This window comes from Protopterus annectens, chromosome 2.part2 (assembly GCF_019279795.1).
Source record: "Protopterus annectens isolate FY-2018-M chromosome 2.part2, PAN1.0, whole genome shotgun sequence".
Lineage (NCBI taxonomy): Eukaryota > Metazoa > Chordata > Ceratodontiformes > Protopteridae > Protopterus > Protopterus annectens.
This window is the reverse complement of record NC_056730.1, coordinates 399,407,161-399,433,534: the sequence shown is the minus strand read 5'-3', so window position 1 is coordinate 399,433,534 and position 26,374 is coordinate 399,407,161. Positions and strand designations below refer to the sequence as shown.

Genomic DNA, 26,374 nt, shown 5'->3' with positions numbered 1-26,374 from the left:
GGGCATAATCACTGTGATTTAAGGTAGGGTTTTAGTGCACTTTTAAATAGTTTAGTTGAGGATAGGGAGGTTAGGTGAATAGGGAGGGTGTTCCAGGTTTTACCCACTGTATTAGAGAACAATGAGTCACCGGCCAAATTATCAGTTTTATCTATTTGTACCAGTAGTTTGTTCGATGAGCGAAGGGTTTTGAGATTATTATACGGAGTGATTAGGTTAGTGAGTACTGGTGTATTTGTAGGTTGATACAGGATCTTATGGGCTACTATTAGTTGGTTCAATAATATTACATTTGGCAATTCTAACCAGCCTAGTTGATTAAGATTGCTACAATGATGGGTTCTATAGGTTGACCCAGTTGCAAACCTGGCAATATTGTTGTAGGACGTAGTCAGCTTGTTCAGATTGCTTTTACATAGTTTGGTACAGATAGGAGAGGCATATAGTAGGGTTGAGATAAGGTGGGTATGGGCAATGGTGGTCCTGGCTAGAGGAGTCAGAAAGGGTGATCCTGAAGAGGGAACCTCATTTTTTGTTCACAGTTTTTTATTGTGTTATTAATATGAGGCTCAAAGGTGAGGTTATTATCAATTAGTACCCCAAGTAGTTTTGTGGTGGGATCAGGAGATATGACAGCTCCATTGTTAGATGTTACAGTAAAGTTCAGTGGGGAGGCCCTTCAGGTGGGGGTGAATAGCAGCATTTTTGTTTTTTTTGGGGTTCAAGATTAGACATCGGTGTAAGAGCCATTTTTCAACTATGCTACAGGTGTTTTAGGGACTGAAGTTCAGATGGGGAAGTGGCTTATCCTACAAGTGTGGAATCATCTGCATATTGGATACAGGTAGCTTGAGGAATTACAGAGTGAAGGTCATTTGTAAAGATAGAGAAGAGGAGAGGGCCCAATATGGAGACTTGAGGAACACCAAGGGAGACTGGGAAGTGAGAAGACAAGTTGTTTTCCCATAGTACAGTCTGTTGCCTGTTATTTAAATAGGATTGGAGCCACTGTATAGCAAGTGCATCCACTGACAGGTTTTTAAGCACGTTTATGAGGAGGTGGTGGCTAACCATGTCAAAGGCTTTGACAGATCAATAAAGAGGGCTGAGGATAGAGTGTCATTATTTCGATTTCTATTAATACAGTCGATAAAGGATAAGAGAACAGAGGTGGTGCTATGAAATGGTCTGAAGCCATGTTGGCAGGTGGCTAGTAAGTTGTTTTCTAGTACGTAGCTTAAAAGTTGCTTATGACTACATTTCTCCATTATTTTTGCCAACGGGGACAGTATGGCTATGGCCCTATAGTTTGATATCTCTTTGGAGTTACCACCTTTATGCAGGGGGATAATATGTAAAACTTTCCAGATTGATGGGATGGTTCCTTCAGAAACAGTTATATTAATGAGGATGGAATATGAGGTAGGCTATGGCTTTTGCTGATTTTTTAATGTATTCTGCAGGCAGTAGGTCAGCAGAGAGTGTGGTGGGTTTGAGTTTCTGAATTAGGGTACAAACAAGAGATGTGGGAACAGGCTGAAAATGAAATATGGGGGGGCTGTTGGAGATAGCAGTGGTAGAGGATATGGTGCCATGGGGTAGCTGATTAGTAAGGGATTGAATGGTCTCTGTATAAAAACTGTTGAAAGAGTTGGCTATTTGGTTGGGATTACTGTGATCAGAGCCCGAGCAAGTAGGTGTGCTTGAGTGACCTGGGTGTAAGAGGTTATTAATGCCTGACCAGAATTTCTGAGGATTATTTTGGTGGGTTTGTTGAAGCGGACAGTAACAGTTTCTTTTATCAGACAATATGGCTTTTTTTGTTTCATTTCTTAGCTGTCTGAACTTTTAATTGTTCAGTAGGGCTTTTTGTTGCATGCCAGCTGGCCCAGAGTTTATTTCTATGGAGGATTTTTTGTTTGGTAGTTTTGGAAAGCCATTTGGCTGGTTTAGTCCTAGTTCTAATTGTGCATGTAGGGGCATGGCAATCTAGAATGGCTAAGAATTTTGAGTTAAAGTATTTGACTGCATCATCTAAATGGAGGTGTTTCAGGGGTGACAAGTCACAAGCTGTAAGTTCTATTTGGAGGCTATCAGGGTTAACGTTTTTATTAGTCCTTATTGTCCTATGAACGGTTGGATATGGAATATCAGTCTTATACCTAATTAAAAAGGTGAGTGAGTGGTCACTTATATCTTCCGGGAGGGTGCCTGCTTTGTAAGTTTGTTGGTGATTATTAGTGAGAATTCAGTCAAGGGTGCTTTCTTTATTATTAAGTTTGTTGGTTCTGGTAGGGGACATGATGGTTTGAGTAAAACCATATAGGTTAATATGAGTAGAAGGCTGTTCAGATGAACAGGAGTTCCAGTTCATATTAAAGTCACCAAGTACTATGGTTTCTTGTGAGTAGTTGGTTTAGAGCCAACTGAGGATAGCTTCTAAAGTGGCTAGTATTATTGCCTGGGGGAAGTTAGATACAGATGATATATATGGATTTGGATTTACTGAGCTGAATCTTGGAAATGAGAATTTCAGCATTACTAGACAGTGGAGTTTTGGAGTCTATTGGGATAACTTGTAGTCCAGATTTGTATAGTATAGCTACTCCTCCTCATATACCCAATAAAGACTACATGTTTAACAACCATTATATTAACTTCTGAGATCAAAGTTTTTTCCAGTGATACTGCTGTTTTACTGTTGTCCTATCACTGACAGAGTCTAAGACAATGTTAAAACTCCCTGCACTTAATCTTATGGCATCCTCTGTCCCTAATGCTTATAAATTTCTGAAAAAAGTCTGCACAGACTTTAGGTTAATCTTTATTTGTGTCATAAATACAGTCTACTATTACTGGGCCATTAGGAGTACTGACAAAATTCCAGGATCTACCGATCATGGCTATCACTTAACATTTTAAGTTATCTTGAAGATACATTATTTTTATCTTGAGATAACCATATGAAATGTTGGGACCCACTAGAATGAGTCCTGAAATATTGAGAATGAATGGCCAAAAGAATAGACTTACAGATAATAGGTCTGAGATGTCACTTCTCGTAATGTTCCCTTTTCTCCAAGTTATGGCGATCTTGGAGTTGGAATATATAAGTTTGTGGGGGGTGCCCCCACATAAGTGTTGAGGGGGGGCAAAAAAGAATTTAAAGGACAACAGTGATTTCCAAGATTCACTGTTCTCCTATGTTTTTGGGCTTGTCAGTTTTTACACTGTACACTATTATTTAGATACTTAGGCACCAAACAAGGAAACCACAATGCCAGCTATTCAGGAAAATTTTACTTTTCTCCTTAAAACCTTTACCTCGTCTAGTATATAACCTGTGATGACAAGCAGACTTTTCAATACCCTTTATGTTAAAGTGTGAAGAAGACTTAACAGTAAAGTACAGTTTTGTACCTACCATAAATGTAGATGTTCGAGGATCCACATTGCTGCAGTCCTTACTATTGGGTAGTCCGCTGTCCAGTCGGCCCGAATACCAGAGTATATGGCTGACGTCGGTCAGGGCGCATTAGACTGACGTCAGTACGTCAGGGTACTAATGCGCATGACCGACGTCATATCCTCAGTCTTTTCTTGCCCCAGATGTCAGAAGACCCTAAAAAGACAAGGCCCAAAATACCTGCACTAAAAATATGTACAATATATACAAAAATATATACAAAAATATCAGCATATAACCTCACCTACACAACCACCCCTAAACAGAGAGGGGAAGGAGGGAGGGTAAATTGGACTGCAGCAATGTGGATCCTCGAACATCTACATTTATGGTAGGTACAAAACTGTACTATGTTCTTCGTTCCACATTGCTGCAGTCCTTACTATTGGGTAGAATCCCAAAGCAGAGGTAAGGGAGGCTGGCAAATCATAAAGAAGTAGGAGCTGACAACATGCCTTGCAAAACAGCTGTGGCAAAACCAGCCCTAGACTTAGAGTAGATAGGAAGGTGATAATGCTTGGAGAAAGTATGCACTGAACTCCAAGTAGCTGCCTCCAAAATATCCTTAGTTGCCACCCCTTAGAAATGCTGTTGAAGTGGCAGTAGCCCTAGTGGAATGAGGCCTAATCCCAGCTGGAATCTCCTTGCCATGATGGGAATAACAAAATGCAATGCAAAACCCAATCCACCTAGAAATAGTTTGTTTTGACACAGGCTTGCCCTCTGAACTCAAAGCAAAAGAAACAAACAACTGCTGAGACTGCCTAAAATCCTTAGTCCTGCTTAAATAATAACGCAATTGCCTGTGTACATCTAAAGTGTGCAAAATCTTTTCCCCTTTATTTTGGGGGTCTGCATAAAAAGTAGGCAAATGAATAGTTTGGTTTAAAGCCACACTAGAAACCACCTTAGGCATAAAGGAAGGATTAGTACGTAATGATACCCTATCCTTATGGAAAATCAAAAGGGCTCTACTGCCATAAGGGCCTGCAACTCAGACACCCTTCTTGCAGAAGCAATAGCCAACAGAAAAGCAGTCTTCCATGACAAGTATTTCAATTCAGCAGTAGCCGCAGGCTCAAAAGGTTGTAGAGTAAGTTTTTCCAACACAAAATTGAGATCCCAAGCAGGAGTAGGAGCTCTATTGGGGGTCTTATATTCTTTGCCCTCTAAGAAACTGCTTGAACAAAGGATGCGAAAACAATGGTGGGTCACAATCATAGTGAGCTGAAATTGCTGCAGCATGAATCTTAATGGAAGAGAAGGACAAACCTTTGTCCAATAACTCAGTAAGATATTGAAGAGCCACACTCAAATTAGGCTCAGAAATCTCCAAATTCTTTGCTGTACTCCAAAATAAAAATCTCTTCCATTTTTCTCGTACACTTTCCTTGTACTAGGTCTTCTAGCTTCCATAATCACATTTAAAACTTGTTGAGGAAGTTGAGACCTGCTGTGTTTCAACACAGAATATGCCAGGCTGTTAGATGAAGAGAGTGAAGCTTGACATTGAGCAGATGACCGTCCTTCTGAGATAACAGATGAGGAATCAAAGGTAAAGGCCATGGAGGCTTCCTTACCAGACTCCTTAGTAGTGGGTACCAGTGTTGCGAGGCCAATCTGGAGCTATCAAAATCATCCTTGGCTTGTCTTGTCTGACTTTTAATAGCACCTTTGGAAGAAGAGGCAGAGGTGGAAAGGCATACACATGAAGGTTTTTCCAACTGAAAGACAGAGCATCCACTTTCCAAGCTGTGTGATGAAACCCCTTTGTGCAAAACTTTGGCAGCTGGTGGTTTAGTGGAGAAGTGAACAGATCTATGTCTGGAGTTCCCCATGACACTGTCAATTTCTGAAATACATGAAGATCCAGTTTCCACTCGTGGGGATCCATGATTTGTCTGCTTAACACATCTGCTAAGGAGTTCTGTGCTCCTGGCAGAAACCTTGCCTGAAGAGTTAGTTGCAAGCTTAGCGCAGTCTCCCATAAAATCATTGCTTGCCTGCATAGAGGATAAGAATGTGTTCCGCCTTGCTTGTTGATGTACCACATGACAGTTGTGTTGTCTGTTAGAATCAACACCTGCCCTGGAAGAAGTAACTCCATGAAAGCCATTAATGCAAACTGGACTGCTAACATCTCCTTCATGTTGATATGTAGATGCTGTAGTCTGGCAGGCCACTTGTCTTGTATCCACTTTCCATTCAGATGAGCTCCCCAAGCAATGTCTGAGGCATCTGTCGTTAAAATCTGACTCGCCTCTGGCCGGGTCACAGAGAGTCCCTTGTTTAGGTGACATTCCTGAGCCCACCACAAAAATTCTTTTTGAAGGCAAGGTATTATTTGAATGACAGTGTCCAAATCCTGGCAGTGCTGTGTCCATACATTTTGAGATACCATTGTAGCTTCCTCATATGCAGTTTGGCATTGGGAAGCACCAGAATACAAGATGCCATGAACCCTAATGCTTGAAGGACTGTCCTTGCAGTCAGCACGGACTGATGAGATAGTTGATGGAAGTAAAGTGATAGACTCTTTTGTTTGTCCGGGGTTAAAAAGGCCATCTGGGCTGCTGTATTCAGTCTCACACCCAGAAAGCACATGTCTTGAGAGGGTACTAGACTGGACTTTATTTCGTTCACAGAATACCCTAGGCATCTTAGCACTGCTATAACATATTCCAGATGCTGTAGAAGGTCTTCCTTTTCTTGAGCCAGAATCAGGCAGTCGTCCAAGGAAGGATAGATTTGAATTCCTTTTAGCCTGAAGTAAGCTATCACTGGAGCCAGAACCTTTGTGAATACTCTGGGCAGTAGATAAGCCAAAGGGCAATGCAGAGAACTGATAATGAGAATTTCCAGCTCGAAAACGCAGATACTTCCTGCAACTCAGTCTTATAGGCACATGAAGGTAAGCTTCCTTGAGATCTAAAGTTACCATCCAGTGATCTTTGCCCAGCAGAGGTAAAAGCTGTTGTAACGTCAACATCTTGAACTTGGGAATGTCCAGATAAGTGTTGAGGATAGATAAATCCAAAATTGGTCTCCACGTGTTCCCCTTCTTTGGTACTAGGAACAGGCGAGAATAAAATCCTAGGCCCCTTTCTGATACAGGGACTGGCTGAATGGCCCTTATTTGGAGTAACTGAGAAATTTGCTTGTGAGCCTCTTTCCTTTGTAGAGGAGGAACGTCTGGCATGCCTTTGAAAGGGGGCAATGTATGGAAATAAAACCTGTAACCGTGGTGAATGATATCCAACACCCACCTGTCTTGAGTAATTAAATCCCAATTTTCCTTGAAAAGAGACAGTCTTCCTCCCAAAGGAGCTGCCAGACGAGAATCTACTGGCAGCTGAAAAGGCAGGTCATTGGGTCTGTTTATGAAAGGACTGACCCCTGCCCTCACCAGAAGTCTGAGCAGGTGAACTCCCTGTTCTAGGCCTAAAAGAACCTTGAGCTCTGCCCCTACCACGTCTAGACCTACCCCTAGACTGGGAATCATAAGCAGGATATGTCCATCCCTTAGTAGGCCAATTTCTACTAAACTTGGTGGCTGCACCTGCAAAAATCTTTAACAGTTTGCATAGACTTAGCTTTGTCCTCCATTTTCTTTAAAACTGCTTCCACAGGCGAACCAAACAACACATCAGACTGTAAAGGAGCATCCAAAATCCTTGTCTTAACATGCTCAGCTAAATTCTGATCCCTCAACCAGGCATGCCTGCGAAGAACAGAACTAGTGGCAGCCACCCTCGAGGAGGCCTGTACAGCATCAAAACCACATTGCAAAGAATGCTTACCTACTTGTTCAGACACATGAACTAAATCCAGCAACTCTTTACACTCAATACCTTCCGCCAAAGCATCCACCTTAGATTTCAGTTGTGAAAGGAGATAATTTTGATATTTAAGCATGTGAAACTGACAATTCAGCGCCCTCATGGCTAAAGTGGAAGAAGTATACACTTTCTTTCCCCATCTATCCAAAGCCCTTGCCTCTTTATCAGTGGGAACAGGGTTTTTAACCACAGAGGCCTTAACACCTTTAGGTCCCTGAGAAACAGTTTCCGGGTCTGCCCTAGGACTCTTAAAAAGATACTTATGAGCTTCAGGCACCCTATAGTACCTATCAGGTTTAACAGGAGCAGGAGGCAAAGAATCAGGGTTCAGGGAAGCCTCTGCAAAACATCTTCCACCACATTTAACACAGGAGGTATAGCTAAGGGCCTATGCTGGGGCAAAACAAGAATTCCCTAAGCCTTTTCCTGGAATCAGAGTAATCCTGGCCTTCCCATTTAAAGTGCTCCCTCATGGAATGCAGAGTCTCTGAAAATGAGAAATCCTCAGGAGGAGAAGCTGTAGGAGTGGAATCATCCACATCAGAATCAGAATAAGGAGGATACTCCTGCAAATCTTCCGCAGAAGACTCAGAAGCCTCTGAACACTGTTCAAAACTATCAAACTCCGGTTCCACCCTAGGCCTCTTATCAGGAGGGGGCATAGAACCTCTAATCATAGTAATCAAATCTTCTGCCATTTTAAGCATATGTTTCTTAGGCACAGAACCTGAAATGCTAGGAGAAGCCCCCACTGAAGCTGAACTTGGCCTACCTCTCAAAGAAGTTTTGGCAACAGAAGGAGAGGCCCTAACTACCTTGGGAAGAGAGGGAAGAACAGTCACCTGAGAAGCCCCCTCAGCCTGGCCTACCTCCTGAGAAGGCACATCCTGTAACAGTAAAGTCTCTGCCTGAGACTCCAAAGAAACTCCTGGCAAAACCTCTGGCTCCACTGAGCCTTCTAAAGAACCGACGTCCGGGACTGCCGGTTCATCAACCCTAGGCTTCGCTGTTTTGTCCTTGCGCTTTTTGGACGAAGCGGGCGTCAGAGCATCCGACGGCATTTTATAATTGCAACGCTTCCCAAACACTAACCTGGCACAGTCTAACCGTCTCTTAATAGTGCGTTTGTTAAACCGAGCACAAGAGCGGCATCCAACAACGTCGTGCTCAGGCCCTAAACAAGGTATACACAAGGTATGGTAATCCCTATGAGGTATCTGTTTCCCACAAGAAATACAGTTATTCACTTTTTCTGACATCCGGTTTAAATACTGAGGCAAGAAAAAACCAAAATGTTCCCCAACGGGGTACTTAGCCAACTCCGATTCGGTCTGAAACTCCGGCTTCGGAAATATTTCAGAACGCCAACCTGCACTCGCAAAACTGCTTCTGCATCGGACCATGCGGCAAAAAAGACTGAGGATATGACGTCGGTCATGCGCATTAGTACCCTGACGTACTGACGTCAGTCTAATGCGCCCTGACCGACGTCAGCCATATACTCTGGTATTCGGGCCGACTGGACAGCGGACTACCCAATAGTAAGGACTGCAGCAATGTGGAACGAAGAACATCTGTGTTTTTCACATTGTCCTCACAACTACATTCAAATATGTTATCTTTCTTGCCTAATTTATCCCCTGCCAGTTAATTTAAATAAATCTGGGTTGGCACTTCTGCAGTGAATAACTGCCATGCTGGAGATTTTCTAGGGATTCTGGATTGATCTGTTGCTTTCTCCTCAAGGATGTCCACCATGGTAGGCTCAGTCAATACGGATCAGTGGAAGAAGTCAATATCACTGGAACCTTTCCCAACCCATTTATCTTCTTCGATTTCCCTCTAGTCAAGGTTGTTTTGCCAACTGCATTGCTGCTTCAGGAGAAGAGAAGATCTGATCGTTTCTCTTCCATGTGATCAGATTATCTACAGGATATTTAAATTTTGAGAACAAATTTTGGCTTTCTAATTGTTAGAAAAGGTTTTCTTTGCTTTGCCAGTTGAATAAGCCTTCCTTTGTCAGCATAATTTACTAAGTAGAATAGTATCTGTTTTGGGGGTAGAGTATCCATATCCCCAGAGCTCAGTGGTTTCAAAGTACTGCAGGCACATTCAATAAATGGAAGTTATGTCCTTAGAACAACACTAAATTCTTTTCATGCTAGTCCATCTGATACGACTGTTTGGTATTGTGCCACTTGTTAGAAAACGATCTGGCCATCTGCTAGTTCTCCCAACCTCAAGCTCCTTCAGATTTCCCCCTTCTAAAATTTTCTTGTGTTCCTACTTGTGCGCTACTTCTTTCAAACCTGCAAGCCTTAACTTGTTTTGCTGATAACCATTCTCCATGCCCACCAATGCTGAATAGCTACTAATTCTTCTCTGATGATCAAGAACAGTTGTTGAGCATTATCGGAGTTGAACTGCCTTTAAATTTAATACTGTCTGCAAGAAGTTAACTTTTGTCGCACACTTTTCCAGGGCTTCCTGATAGCGTGCAGACTTCTGTTTAATTATCTCTGCATCTGCCAATATCTTTGCCACCAGGGATGCCGAGATGTCCAGTCTGCCATCAAGGTTTGATGCAGAAGAAAAACTATGCCACCCTACCCATAATAACAGCAGCATTCACCATGGGAAATAAAATCTGCCATTGAATGAGTTTAAAATAAATCTTCAGCAAAAAAGAAGGGTTACCATAGTACAGAGGCATAGTCACAACAAACTATAACTTTGTCTGTACTTTCTTACAGGATTAAAATATTAGCAGGTTTAAATACGTTTGAAATTCGTGGAAGAGCTGCTCATCTCACACATATTTTTGTAAACTGAGCATGACTACTTTGCTTGTATTATAATTTGTGGCTTTCCAGTAACCTCTGAGCATTTTAACAGACTATCCAACTAAACATTTTACACTGTGGTAGTTTGTTGTTTACCCCTATCATTACATTAACGGAATATGACTCTAAGTAAAAATGTTAACCACTCCAATATGCAAATGAGTTCATTCTACAAGTGTTAGTTGTTGTTGTCTTTTGGCTCTTCCCGGTTAGGGGTCACCACAGCGGAACTCCGGTCCGCTAATGATTGGCAGTAGATTTTTACAAACGTCGAGGTGCCAGCTCGACATTCAACCTTCCACAATGGCACGCCCATTTACGCATGTCTTTCGAACGCCCACCCAAACTGCAAGGTATCAAACTCAACACGCCTAGGTGCAGGCTGATAAGCTTTCCATTTTCAGTAAAGCTAGTACTGGATTAAACATGCTACATTTCTTTCATTCTACTAGAAATGGGAACACAGCATAATTTAACTGCATTTACTAAATGAAACATATATAGTAATTAAGTATCCATAAATAATTACTGTATGTTCTTGCATCTTCATAACTATCATAACAGTTTGATAGCGTGCAAAAGGTAGTGAAGCTGAAAGCACTACATAAACTTACATAGCAATGTGAGCAAGTAATCTTATGGTTAAACAAAATACCATGCCGTCTAAAAAACTGTAAATAAAAAATGCACTTAACAGAGATGTCTATACTCCCTAATACATTAGGAAAATACAAAGTACCAATACACTGTCTATCAATACACAGCAGACTTTCTTGCTACAAATATGGAAGAATAATTTTATTATATCCAAATAACAAAAGCTGGGCAATGTCCTAAGTACTAATGGAGACAGAACATGTACCACGAAATGTAGATATTTTTTCAGCATTTTATGCTGGACAATAAAAAAGTATGCTGCCACCTTTAAAACTAAACTGTGATGAGTCTGCTATATTATGTGAAGAAAATGCTAACACACATTTTTATTAATGAATTATTACTCCAAACAGAACAGCATAGGTCACAAAGCCCAATGCATAAAGCCCAAGGTTCAAATGTCAATTCAGTTAAGCTTGAGCAGCTAATTAAATACATACCATATATAAATATTCCTGTGTTGAAGAGAAAGTTCGACATAAGAACCCAGTAAACAATCATTGCTCCAACCAAAGAAATCATCGAAAACAACAGACTCGACCACTGGCCAAATGATCCAAAATAGAACTTACAAACATCTGGAAATTCCCAGGTTGACGTATCTATATCAGCTGTAAAATTCAGAAAAAATGTAAATTAACTCTACAGTATGGAACTTCTGGTTCAAACACAATTTACCTAAACATATCTATGGATAAGCACTGTGTTAGTGGTATGGCAAAGTTATAATTACTAATTACAAAAGCTTATTAACAGTAGATTATTAAGGGGATTTTTCATTACGTGACAGCTATCTCACTACATCCTTCAGACTTACAATAGCAGGGAAGCTGCTTTTAAGGCAATATGAAATCATGTACCACATGCACATGAAGACATGCGAGAAAATAAAATGTAAAACAGCACACCACTAGTACTTTAATGCCACAATCCTAAACTGCTATAAACAAAAAAAAAAAAAAAAAAAAAAAAAAAAAAAGACAAGCGTGTGCACAGGAAGGTGACATGAGCCAGTACTCTGTTAGAGTAGCACTGGTATAGTTTGCCATTCTTCATGGTACTTTGCATGTGTCTGATTTGTTATGGATGGAAAACAACAGCTATATGGCATCCCACATCAGGATAACTTTGTTTAGTGGCTCCCTGCAGAGTTATAATAAATGCATAAGTCATCTACTATCAGACTAACACATGCCATAGCCACAGTCTTCCAGACCACTGGATATCCTGGTGTGTGTGTAAAGCAGCCCCTCTGCCTTTCACCACTAGGGGGGATCCCTTCACATGGTCGACATTTTAGAAAGCCAAAGACCATATGGCCGAGACCATATGATCGATTTCTGAAATGTCGACCATGCGGATCGGGCATCTCCATACAGTGCAGAATGGAAAGATTTCCATCTTCTGCACTGTAGTGCGATCTCAGAATTGGTATATTTAAGGTTCGGAGGGGTACTGGGGGTGGAGCCCCCCAAGGGGGTGGAGGGGGACTTGCCCCCTTGCTGGCAATGTTTAGGTTGTTGTGTTTTTCTTTTTTTTTTTACATGATCGACATTTCAAAAGTCAATCATATGGTCTTCGGCATTCTGAAATGTCGACCATGTAAAGTAGATCCAGCTAGGGTTATATTAGGCTACATTTTCAGTACCATGCTCTGTTCTACCAAAGGAGAACAAGTCAAAACATGAGACAAAGGAAAGAGACAGTAGCAAAAGTGTAGAGGGAAGAGGTTACATTAGTATGAACGCAGATGTCTAATCTTAACTAAAGCAACTAGAGGTTAATAGTGAGGTCTCTCTAAGAGTCAGTAACCTGTGCCATCCCCCCACCTCCCATATGCAATCTGATTCCTAAGGGAAAAGGGTTTGGCAGATGAAGAACCCAGCTTAACACCTAACACTGCAGTACAGAGCACAACGCCAAAATATCCTGTTTTGATTGCTACCTCATTGACCCTACTACCTTTTCTAATTAGGGTACTTATTGCAAAAATAAAAAGTGTTGTCTCTCAGTGCAGAATGCTGACTTGCAGTGCAATGGTAGCGTTGCACAAGGGAGTAAAGGAGTACATGGATAGTGGTGGCAGGAGTAGGTGGTGGCTTGAGAAACAGGTCCTGCACAATGGACTACATGATTTATTCACTCTTCAATACATAAAAGTAATAGCTCAAAACAAAAAGATACCAATTTTAAAATATACTTATAGGAAGGGACAGTGGAATGCATCACTTTTTCATTCTCAAGTACCCAATATTGAAGAGCAATAAAAAGTTGTGCAGAAAAAAAGTATTTTAACCTTCAGTCAGAACCACTCTCTGAATTACTGAGAAAATGTTACATATTTCGTAATTACCTCTCACTATCAGATACAAAGGAGCTAGCCATCATTGTTCATAGATGTCTACTAGGCTAATGACCACAAAGGCCTTTTTAAACCTAGCCATGCATCCCAAATCTCTGACAACTTCTGGTACCCTTGATAAGTGTAAGCATGGGTCTGGGAGATGAACCAATTACAGGTTACCTGTGTCCATTAGAGATAAGTGCCAAACCAGGGATGAAATTCCGGTTTCCAATCCAATTATCCAAGTTGCACTTGAATTGGGTTAGGGAAGAACTCTGCTTCACATGGATGAGGAGCCTGTTCCATAGACAGGGTAGTCTCTGGGACACATACCTATCTCTCCAGCAGGTTCTATCTGTATCACAGACCAGGTTTAAGTCTTTAGAATGGGTAATTCTGATGCTATTTGTTTTGTGGATATGCAGGAGGTCCATCAGAGTGGGGTTTGACAATGCCCTGTATGTCAGCCATAGATCTCCCCTCAAAAGCTTGTATGAGACAGAATACAGGGATAGAGCATTGAGGTGGTCCTCATAGGACATTTTACCTACACCCTGCATTCTTTTAGTGAAGAACCTTTGTGGCTGTTACAGTTGTTGGATATGCCTGGTTAGGTACATACCAAAAGGGGCACTGTACTCAATGACAGGTCTGATGAATGCCGAAAACAGTGGAACAATGGCTTTCTTGGACTTGGCTGCCATACTTTTGTTTATAAGTTGCGCAACATAGAATGATTTCCACACCACTGTAGACACGTGATGGTCAAAGGCTAGATTACTATCAATGTGTGTCCCTAAGTCCCTGACTACTGGGTTAATTCTAAGGGGTGTATCGTCAATATGATAGTTACCAGGGATGGATGACTTCCCAAAAGATACTATTAAGCATTTCTTGGCATTTAGTTTTAGTCCATGGCTCCGACACCAGCTGTTTGTCTGTGTCAGCCCCTCCTGGAGAACATCTGTGTCAGTGTATAATTCAATGACATCTCCTAATTTGCAATCATCTGCAAATTTAGTCAGCCAGAGACTATTGACATTGGCCTTGACTTCTGAGAAACAAATGCCAAAAAGGAGCAGTCCAAGGACTGATCCTTGAGGGACTCAACTTGTGACTGGCCTCTTTGTAGAGGTGGACTCCCCAATTCTAACTTCCTGAGTCCTATCAGTGAGCCAATTGTTATCCACCGGATGACATCAGGGTTTGTACCTAACCTCTTGACTTTGTCAACAATGGCCGAGTGGGACATTGTGTCAAATGCCTTGGCCAGGTCAACAATTTTGCCCTCATCCATTGTTTTTTTACAATTAAGCAACTGGGATCAGGTTAACACACATTAACTACCCTAGTAGTGATTCTGACAACTCTTGTGAAAGTGGCATAAATTTATTGTATTTCCATTCGGCACCAGTAATACCTAATGTCACAACAGTATTTGCAGCTGTATTCTTTTATCACTGAATCTACTGGTTAATGACAGGCAACATAGGAAAGAACAGGGTATAAAAAACATTCACACTAAGACCGCTTACCTTGGATGCACTGTAGTGCATTTAATAACCAATGCACTTTTCTCTAGTCTGTAAACAGCCCAGATGGACTTCATGCAAAACCAAGTGAAAGTAGCATTCATAGTTAAGACAGGTTGCAGCAGTAAGACACAGAAAAACAGAGTGCAAAATTATACTTGTAATCACGTAAAATTGCAAACAGTCTTGGTATTTACATTTAGCTATTACTTCTCACTGCAGGGTATCATATAACATTAAGAACATAATGCTGCATGTTGCTCCCCTACAATCATCTTTTTTAAAAGAGAACAATTAAACACTAGAATTAATACAACCATCAGATGTTAAATTTTACTGAATCTTGATGCTGTACCTGATGTCACTGAGTGAGTAGAGCATCAAACAGTGCCAACACCACCATTCCAGAATATTTCACTGTACTGTAACATCTTCATATAAACACAGCAACCAAATATTTGAAAGTCCAATGCTATATGTTGCTTCCCCAAGATCACATTTTCAGTAAAACCATGTTATTATTAAAACACCATAAACTGCAAAACAAGCACATGGGGGGTACTGTATGACACTCAATGAGAAGGACTTTCTTTGCAGCAGTTAAATGAATGAAACCATAGTTTGTGTTCTCTCCCTTTGCAGTTGCTACAAAGATGCCTTTTTTTCAAGTTTAAGTGGCTAAAAAAATCTATTTTTTCTCTGTTTAATAGTGCTGTTTGTTGATGTCTAAAAAGAAAGGAAAGAAGAACAGAAAGTATTTATGAAAAAGAAAGTGTCTGTTTCTCTTGTGTTCTGGGCTCACATGGTTGAAGGGAGAGACAGAGAGAGAGAGAGCAGAGTTGTGTTATATACACAATTGCTTAAGTGTTTATATAGGGCATTTTTGTAAACCTCTGCATAGAAATCACTGTTTTCTGTGATTGCGGGGTTATAAAAGTTTTTATACCATCACTAAGTAGGCTATAGTTTGCTTTAGAAAAGTTTTTTAGTTTTTTTCTCCTGTGGGGATGTCAGATCCAACAGTTACTTCAAACAAGACTGATTTATAGTTCAATCTTACCAGGGAGAAAGTACAGTTTTGTACCTACCATAAATGTAGATGTCCGAACTGGATAGCATCTGCAGTCATAACAAATGGGTTGTCCTGTCGTCAGGCAGCCCTTCGGTCGGACGGATTCCAAAGTCTGGGTCCGGCTTCGGCTGATGTCGCACTTCACCCGACGTCACCTCTGCTGGTCTCCGGGTAAAAAGGCACCAGCCGACGCCATTTTCCTCAGTGTTTCTTGCCCCAGATGCCAATTGCCCTCTTGGAAAGCTAAATTTTGGATAAATGCCAATGTTTCCAAAATAGTAGAAGGCAAACACAAAAAATAAGCATGTATGTACATATATACAAACAAATACACCATAAGAGACTCCCCAGCTAGCTATTAGGAGGGTAAATACCCTAGGAGTACCACAGAGGGAAGGAGGGAGGGTAATCCTGACTGCAGATGCTATCCAGTTCGGACATCTACATTTATGGTAGGTACAAAACTGTACTATGTCCTTCATGGATGCATCTGCAGTCATAACAAATGGGTAGAATACCATAGCCAAACTAGGGGAGGAGGAATAAAAATTATGGTGTAGTTAGGATCCCTTGCAGTACAGCAGTGGCAAACCCTGCTCGGGATCTAGAATATAGAGGTAAATTATAATGCTTGGCAAATGTATGCACGGAGGTCCAAGTAGCCGCCTCAATAATGTCCTTGGTTGCCACTCCTCGTAAGAAAGCTGTGGTAGTGGCTGTAGCCCTTGTAGAATGAGGTCTTATGTTCTGTGGAATTGGTTTTCCATGGTAGGAGTAACAGAATCTTATGCAATTTCCTATCCATTTGGAGATTGTCTGTTTGGAAATTGCTTTTCCTTCCCTTCCTGTTGCATAGGCTACAAAAAGCTGGTCAGTTTTTCTGTTACTTTTGGTTCTGTCCAGGTAGCAGCGTAACTGTCTATGTACATCCAAGGTATGCAGCATTCTTTCACCTCTGTTTTGTGGATTGGGAAAGAAGGTAGGTAGGTGGATTGCCTGGTTTAAAGACACTCTGGATACCACCTTAGGCATAAATGTAGGATTAGTTCTCATGGACACCCTATCTTGATGGAAGATTAGGAAGGGTTGCACTGCCATTAAGGCCTGTAGTTCCGAAACCCTCCTTGCTGAAGTAATAGCCAGTAGGAAAGCAGTTTTCCATGACAGGTGTTGTAGATCTGCTGTTGCTGCTGGTTCAAACGGAGGGAGTGTCAACTTTTCTAGTACAAAGTTCAAGTCCCATGCTGGTAATGGTGGTTTCCTAGGAGGTTTTACATTCTTGAACTGCCTGAGTAGAGGATGTGAAAAGACAGGAGGATCAAAGCTGTATTCTGCTGAAATAGCTGATGCATGTATCTTGATGGAGGAATAGGACAGGCCTGTATGTAGAAGCTCTGCCAAGTACTCCAGAATGTTAGCAATATCTATGTTCGACACATCTTTTCCTCTTTCAGTACTCCAAATGACGAACCTTTTCCATTTTCCTGCATAGTTCCTTCTTGTTGAAGGTCTGCGGGCTTCAAGGATAAGGTCTTTAACCCTTTGGGAAAGGTCTGGGTTAGTTGCTGCTATGTGATGTTCCAGGCAGTCAGTTGCAAGGTTTTTAGGTTTGGATGTATGATGTTGTAGTTGTTCTGAGTTAACATCAGAGGCATCAGGGGTATTGACCACATTTTCTCCCGAGACATGCTCCTCAGCAATGGGTACCAGTGTTGTCTTGGCCAGTTCGGAGCTATCAGAATTATCCTTGGATGTTCCTCTTTGATTTTCAGTAGTACCTTGTGCATCAAGGGAAGAGGTGGAAATGCATATGCTGTCAGGCCTTTCCAGCTGAAGGATAGAGAGTCCACCTTCCATGCAAGTGGGTGGAATGTCCTTGTGCAGAATTTTTTGAGCTGGTGATTGAGTGGGGAAGCGAATAGATCTATTTGTGGCATTCCCCATTTCTCTGTGATGGCCTTGAAGATGTCCGGGTGTAGCATCCATTCGTGAGCATCCGAGGTGGTTCTGCTTAAAATGTCTGCTAGGGTGTTCTCTTTTCCCGGTACAAATATTGCCTGTAACTGGATGTTGTAGCTGAGAGCCAGATTCCAAAGGTCCAAAGGCATTCTGCATAGGGGGTATGAATGAGTGCCTCCCTGTTTGTTGATGTACCACATGACTGTGGTGTTGTCTGTCCTTATCATCAAATGGCCTTCTTTGAGGAATGGTCTGAATTTTTGGATTGCCAGTTTTACTGCCAGCATTTCTTTTTGGTTTATGTGCAGGTGCAGCTGGTCCTGAGTCCACAGTCCTTGTACGCATTTGTCCAGCATGTGCGCCCCCCCATCCTAGGTCTGAGGCATCCGTTGTGATGGTTTGGCTTGCCCGAAAGTTGTGGAAGGGTAAGCCTGGGTTTGACTGGCATGCTTGAGCCCACCATAGGAACTCCTGTTTTAGGCATGGTATTAGTGGTATTTCTGTTTCTAAGCTGTGCCTGTGTTGAGACCATAAATTCTTTAGGTACCACTGCAACTTTCTCATATGCAGTCTGGCATGTGGGACCAAGATTATGCATGATGCCATGAAGCCCAAGGCCTGCAGAACTTTTCTTGCTGTTAGTTTGTTCTGCTTTGTTAATGCCAAGAAGTAAAGAGGGAGCTCTTTTTGTTTTTCTGCAGTTAGGAATGCCATTTGTTTTACTGTGTCCAATTCCGCGCCCAAGAAAGTTCTTGTTTGGGATGGTATCAGCCTTGACTTTTGTAAATTGACTGTGAATCCCAGGGCTTGTAGCAAGTAAATGACCCTTTGTAAATCTGTTGTCAGCTTGCTTTTGTTGTCCGCTTGTAACAGGCAGTCGTCCAGGTATGGATAAATTTGGATTCCCTGTACTCTGCAGTGAGCGATTACTGATGCCAGGCATTTTGTGAATACTCTGGGCGCAGTAGATAAGCCAAAGGGCAATGCTGAGAATTGATAATGCTCTGATCCTGCAAGAAATCTGAGGTATCTTCTGCAATTTGGTCGAATGGGGACGTGCAGGTATGCCTCCTTGAGATCTAGAGTTACCAGCCAACACTCCTTGCCCAGCATGGGAAGAAGTTGCTGTAGGGTCAGCATTTTGAATTTTGGGACAATGATGTATGTGTTTAAGATGGACAAGTCGAGAATAGGTCTCCAGTTTTTCTCTTTTCTTGGCACTAAGAAGAGTCTGGAGTAGAACCCTTTGCCCTGTTCTGTTATTGGTACTCTTTCCACAGCTCTCATCTTTGTTAGTTCCGCTATCTGCTGCAGAGCTTCTATTTTTTGATTTGGAGGCAGGTTTGGTATTCCTCTTTTTACTGGTAAGGTGTGGAAGTGGAACCGGTAGCCTTGGTCTATGGTTAGCAAAATCCACTTGTCTTTTGTGATATAGTGCCAGTTTTTCGAGAATAAGGCTAACTTTCCGCCTAATGGTGCTGCTATTTGCTCCCTGGTAGGCGGAGTCAGAGCCAAGTCACTGTGACTGTCCTGTTGCAGTGGCAGTGGTTGTGTCTGTGCCTCGGTTATTGCCTTGCCACTGTCGTCCTCTGTAGGCACCTCCTCTGGATTGATTTCTGCCCCTAGAGCGTCTATTCCTGCCCCTTTGGGATCTTGTGGAGTCAGGAAAGGACCAATTTTTGGCAGGCCAGTTCCTGCTAAACCTTGGGGGCTGAACCTGTAAGAAATCTTTAACTGTTTGTACAGATTTTGCCTTTTCTTCCATTTTCTTCATTACCTGCTGGGCAGGTTCCCCAAATTGACAGGCCTTATCCATAGGAGCATCTAATAGCTTTGCTTTAACATGATCCGGTAAGACCTGTTCTTTCAACCATGCATGCCTTCTTATCACTGTGCCAGTCATGGCTGATCTAAATGAAGCCTCCAGTGCATCATAGCCACATTTTAAGGAATGGTTACTAACCTGTTGGATGTTATTCACCATTTCTAATACATATTTCTTATCTAAAGATTCATCAGAGGACAGCTTTTTAATTAACTGACCAAGCATAAACTCTTGGTATTGGATCATGTGAAACTGACAGTTTAAAGCTCTAGCTGAGAGAGTAGCAGAGGTGTAGACTTTTTTCCCATCTCTCTAAGGACCTGGATTGCATTGGAGAGGGACTAGGGTTTCTTGCTGTGGTCGAGGCTACTGCCTTAGGCCCCTGGGATATAGTTTCGGGGTCTGCAAGTGGGGCCTTGTATAGGTGGTGATGAGTGTCTGGCACCCTGTAAAATCTATCTGGTTTGGCAGGGGCTGGAGGTAAAGAATCAGGTGCAGTGCAGACATCATTAAATGCATCGTCCACAACAGGCAGAACAGGAGGTATAGCTAAGGGCCTATGTTGTGGTAAGTGCAGAAAAGTCCTAAGCCTTTTTCTTGAATCGGGGAAATCTTGTCCCTGCCATTGGAATTGTTCTCTCATGGCATGTAAGGTTTCCCCAAAGGAGAATTCTTCTGGTGGAGAGGCAGCTGGAATGGATTCTTCAGCATCGGAGTCTTCATAATTGGAAAAAGGAGCCTCTGGCTGGTCTGTAATGTCTGAGTCATCCGCAGAATCATCAGAGGACACAGGCTCGGAGGGCTCTGCTCTAGGTCTCTTTTCTGGGGGCTGAGAGGCCCTGTCTGGGTGAGATTGGGATCCCCTGATTAAGGATATTAAATCTTCTGCCAGAGTAAGCATTTGTGAACTAGAAGTGGGCCTGTGTGAGGGGGGTTTAACAGGCACTGATTTAGCAGATTTGGCTGCTTTAGCCCTGGCAAAGGCCTTAATAGACATGGCTGCAGGAGGCCTAGCAGCACCACGTGCTGGGGTAGAGACATCCAAAGGGATGGTGTCTGATAAATCACTAGGAACCACAGTTGTAGGCAAAATTTCTGAGGCTGAGTCAGGTAAGGTAGCAGGGGCCTCAGTAGTAGTCATGGATTCGGCTGAAGATTGACCAGTTTTCTCGGTTTCGGCCGAAACTGAGACACTCGCGGCTTGCTTAACCGTGGTTTCGGCCGAAACCGCGGACCGCGAGTGTCGGTCTTTTTCTTTGCGTTTTTTAACGATTTGGGTAGTCGGAGGATCCGACGGCATAATGCATGCAAAATCTGAGCCGAAAAACTGTTCAGCAAACTCCGACCGACGCCTAAGCGTTCGTCGGTTGAAGGAAGCACAGGCCGAACAGGCTGCTACGTCGTGGTCTGGGCCTAAGCAAGGCAAACAGTAAGAGTGGAAATCTTTATGAGGTATTTGTTTCCCACAAGTTAAACAGTTATTGACTTTTTCTGACATCGGCTGAGGCAAGAAAGAGTCCCCAACGGGGTACTTAGATTTTTAGAAGTCTTCGAAGTAGTATTCGGTAGTAGTAATCTCTGGATCTGACCGACCGGCACTTGCGAACAGCTTCTGCTTCGGGCGCTACGCGGCAAGAAAGACTGAGGAAAATGGCGTCGGCTGGTGCCTTTATACCCGAAGACCAGCAGAGATGACGTCGGGTGAAGTGCGACATCAGCCGAAGCCGGACCCAGACTTTGGAATCCGTCCGACCGAAGGGCTGCCTGACGACAGGACAACCCATTTGTTATGACTGCAGATGCATCCATGAAGGACATCATCACACGGGGGGGTGATGCTATCCCCCATGTTGGTGAGTACTATATGTCTAGGACATGTGAGCCATTTGTGGGGGTGCAGACTATCTGTTTCAGAGTATTTATACTGACAAAGTCCAGGATCCCCTGGGCAAGCATGTCTGTGTTCATGTATGTCACACAATCAATGGAAGGATAGTTGAAATCTTCCATGACCAAAGTGTTGGGCTGTATGGTGAATGACTCCAGTACGTTCAGGTAGGCAGTGTGCTTTTCTTGGTTCATGGTGGTGGTGCTGGTGGTGGTGGTGGGGTTCTATAGCTAGCAATAATGTGGTAGGGTATTTTGCCTACAGGTAATTGGACATGGAGTAGTTCAAGAGAGTCGTACTGTTTGACCAGTCTTGAAGTGTACTTTGCTTTAATGAAGATGGATACACAGTGCTTACTTTGAAGTCTGAATGTGTGGAAGGCATTGTAGGCTTGCACAACCAGGGTGCTCTCCGTGACCTTAAACTTGTCTCAGTGGCTGCAGAGATATCCCAGTCTTCCAAGGTGAGGACTGCTTCCAGGGAGTGCAGCTTCATGTTTAGACTCCTAGCATTAAACAGCAGAACCTTGAGTTTGTCTCAAGTGGATTTTACTACATCAGAAATTTTGTTGTTCTGACATTGCCTATAAAAGGCACTATGGGATAAGCGCCTTTGTCAGTATCCGAAAGCCTAGAGGAGACAGGTGTAGACCATCTCTGGCAAAGCAGCGTGGTCTGTTGACCATGTCTTCCCAGGCTGACAGATACTGGATCGCAAGCTAAGCTAATTGCTGAAGTCGATCATTTCTTTTTTATATCGTGGCATCATCCTGGATGAAGGTAGAATACTGCTTAAGGCTAGGGTCATACCTGCCTGGGGACACAATCTGAGAGTTCAGTCATGTCTCTCTTCATATAGTCCAGAGAGATACTTCTCAAGTCATTCACCCCAACATGGACTATGACAGAGTCCTAATGGTATTTGAGTGACTTGATTGCATGAGTGATTTGACAGATACTGGCAATTGACAGGCAGATGACCATGATATTCTCCTTGTCCAGTTTAGTGAGGGGGACATCTGTGTGTCTCACTATGGAGTCGCCTATGACCAAGACATTTGATTTTGAGGTGTTTTGCCTTAGGAGCTTATTTGCTGAGACACTGGTGTTATGTGTTATTATGTGTAGTGCTTTCTATTTGCATAGCAGTGTGTGCAGGTGGTTTATGTTAAGGAGGTCTCTGATCTTTTGGTAGGCTTCCAGTGAGTAACTCCATGTATGTGGATTTATGTGGTATGACCTTATTTTGTGTGTGAGGTGCAGTGTGCATGCTGATAACCTGCTTGATGTCTGGTTTGTTGTTACTTGAGAGAAATGATTCCAATTTCATAATGTAATTACATCTCTCACATAGGATATCTGTTTTGGGAGTAAGTGGTTGTCACTATACATTAGACAATTACTATATTGCTTCAGGATGCCCATGTTGATCAGGCTGACCAGAGAAATGATGGGAAACAATCCATCCATTATAGCAGGCTTTTACTGCATATACAAGTAGGGAAGGGAGTGGGCTAGTTTGACCATTTTTTTCCCGCTGGGACTAACAAAGTGGTTTGTTCTACTGAAGGCTACACATGGTAAGAGTGGTGATGCTTTTCAGTGCTCAACTGGATTGCTTTGTAGTGCAGCAGGGAAGCTTGGGAGGGTTCCACTGACAAATGTCTAGGGAAAATAATGTTTCAAGGCATTCGTCTCTTCACAGGGCACCACTAACCTCTGAAGGGTGGTGCGCAGCAATGCGTAAATGCAAGGCTTAAATACTGGCAAAATTAATTTACCAATAGGAAACGCACAATAAACCTTCCTCCAGCAATCCCCAGCTCAAACAAGGTAGGATCCACACTATTCTGCCACAAGGGGGCAGGGGAGCCATTCTTAATGCAAGATGTCTGGTTTAGTGCACAAGTGTATCAATAACAGGCTAGATTCAGCAAGTCTGAATCTAGTCCATGTTATTTAGGTATCAGAACAGTGCAAGTCAAGTGCAGGAATGAAGCAGTCACAAACAGTAAATCAGTAAAAAAAATCAGAAATAATAATATACATGCCGCCAAATATGCAACTAATGTGAGGAGGTCCAAAATCTTCATTCAGCAGTGCCAGCATAAATATTTCTACACACTTGGCATGCTCCAACATGTTTTCCTTGGCAGATGTGCCTTGGTAGAAATGTAATGAAGAATCAAGTGCTACACACGAGCACACTTTTTAACACTGTGAGACGTTGTCAAGAGTATATATTTAATCTGCAAGAAATGCTTGACAGTTATTTGTCAGGGCATGGCATGCCTCAGACTGAGACACTTTTTTACTTGAATATTCTCAAAAGGAAAGATGGAGTAAGACAGACTAGAAATTGCTTTTGTTGCTTTGAGTTGTAAAAACAAAAAAAAAAGTAATGTGAGGAAAATGGAAGTCACAAGCTTAACAACCATAAGGCAACCATGTATAAAGGAAATCTTATATATATATATATATATATATATATATATATATATATATATATATATATATACACATACATACATATACATATATATAGATATATTGGTCCTTATTCTCCTAAACTTTCCCTACTAGAGATTCAAGAAAAAGCCTCTGAATAATATCCTGACACTCCTTTTAGCCTCATGCTATTTATTTCCTTGCTTGATCCTTTACTTGACCAGTTTCTATAATAAGGACCAGTTTTCTAAACCACTGTGAAACCTTGTCTGAAGGAGAAGATCACTGGGTAAATTAGAAGAATAAACAGAACTCTTTAAATAAATGGTTATCATGATTCCTGTATTTGGATGAGCACCAAGACTGAGCTTGAAAGGGACACAAACAGCTACTAAAGAAGTGTGCAAGCCCAAGTTTGGATTGTATGTTTCTGTACATCAGATATTCCTAACAGGCATTTTTTGTTATACATTTCTATTTTGGGTGTTTGTACATCTTCCTGCCCCTCCATCCCCCTTAAAGAGAAACCAGTACCTTTCCCCCTTATTAGTATAGTCAAACTGCAGGGAATCTCAGGCCATTACTGCTGAAGTTCTGTGTCCTATTTTGACCATCTTTGTGAGGGGATCTGTGCTGATAAACCATAAGGGCTTGTGATATTTTAGAATCAAGTCATTGTAGGCTTACTGGAATCAGTCACACCACTGACTGTATGTGTTTCAACTACATGTCGTCCTGACCCACAAGTTGACCATGAATTGTAGTTTTTACGCAGGAAAGGGTGAAGGCTGAAGAGGAAGATGGGCATGCCTGTGGGAGGAAAAAGCTTATTCTGGGTAAGCATTATGCTCATAACCATACTGAGGTATGGAAAGCAGAAGGGCTGCCTGTCTCTCAAATCAGATCGCAACAGTGATTAACGGACCCAATGTACTCTTTCATGTGCTGTCAGGTTGTGGAGTTTATTCTGCAGATGAAAGAGAACAGATGGCTTAATTTTCTCTGATACAGTTGCCAAGATCAGGGGATCTGTTGATACTGGAACGTGAGGTAAGCAGGCATGGATGTCTGAGATGGGTAACCAGAAAACTTTTATAGACATGGTTTCTGCTGTGCATGTACCCAATATGACTTTGAGCCATGAACCACAATACTGACCTTTGGCCTGTTAATTCTCCATATTGTTCATTCAATAGTCAGAATGGGCAAATTCCCAAATGCCTTGAATAAGGTGTTTGGGTCTCCAATGTTAAAAAAAAACTTCTATAGATCTACATATGCTGGAGAATTAAAGACTTATCTCAAGCCTTATCTTTACTGTCAAGGTTACTGAGACAGTGGTTTATGCAAACTGCACTCCCATTTAATGCCACATGCTCTTTAAAGAACTTTAAATGATCTCCTGATTGCAAGAGATCAGGGGCAGTATTCCATCCTGATCCTACTAGATTTCACTGCAGCATATGATATAGAGGATCATGGGATTTTAAAAGTGCGCTTGAATTATTACTGAAGTATAGCAGGTATGGTTCTAAATAGTTTTTATCCTACTTATCTGGTTACATGTAATGTACAGTGTCTCATTTATACACTTATCTTTTAGACTGCTGCACATCACAGAGCTCAGTCTTCGCTCCTTTATTACTCCCCATTTGAATGTTGCCCCTGATGGAGATTGTTACGAGGAAGAGTGTCTCTTATCAACTGTATGCTGATGATACACAACTACACATTCCACTACTGTTGCCTTGAATCATGTATATCAAAAATCAGCTGGAATTTCTTTCTTAAGTCCATAATTTGAGCATCATCTTTGATGACAAGCTAATTTTTTGTGATCAGGTAGTATATCCATCTACAATCCCTTTTCCCATTTTTGCACATGGGGTCAGGGTGTCACTTCACCAATGACAATCATCTAGAGCCAAGGTTTACACTGCCAAGTGGCTAGCCCTGCCACAGTACTTCTTCCACACTATACACTTGCAAGCACACTGACAAATATGTCTAATACAGAGTGCCCAGTCCACCTACTGCATGAATTTGGAATATGAAAAGAAACTGGAGCACCAGAAGGAAAACCACATGAACAAAGGGAGTACATGCAGACTCTGCACAGAAGGCACCCCAACCAAGAATCGAAACGTAAACCTTTGGCTGTGAGGTGACAGCATTATTCCCTGTGCCACTCTCAATCTTGATTTGTTGTTATTCTACTACAGATTATAGTGCAATTGTGGAAGGTAGCTGTCAAAAATTCCTGCACTGGATTATTAAGACTTTTGAAAGTAGAAAGGTGGCAGGAAAATAAATTGTTGTATATTTTACATATACACAAAAACACAGTTTACTATCATGTACTCGACACACACAGGTGCCCGATTCCTCCAATGCTGCACACAACCATTCTGTGAAAGAATATTGAATACTGGTACACCAGTCAATAACACCGAACCCTGAAACTCCCTACTGATCTGGACATAGGAACAAGCATCACAATGG

The 26,374-nt window shown here is 42.0% G+C and overlaps 1 protein-coding gene across 5 annotated transcripts in view; it reads right to left on the bottom strand.

Moving 5' to 3' along the window:
* SLC38A9 (solute carrier family 38 member 9) overlaps positions 1-26,374 on the bottom strand; it is a 1,477,321-nt gene that overhangs the window by 632,907 nt on the left and 818,040 nt on the right. For all 5 annotated transcript variants that reach the window (XM_044063918.1, XM_044063920.1, XM_044063923.1 and 2 more), the window contains one exon: positions 11,246-11,416. In XM_044063918.1, the coding sequence (XP_043919853.1) occupies positions 11,246-11,416 (171 nt within the window). The remainder of the gene's footprint in view (positions 1-11,245; positions 11,417-26,374) is intronic.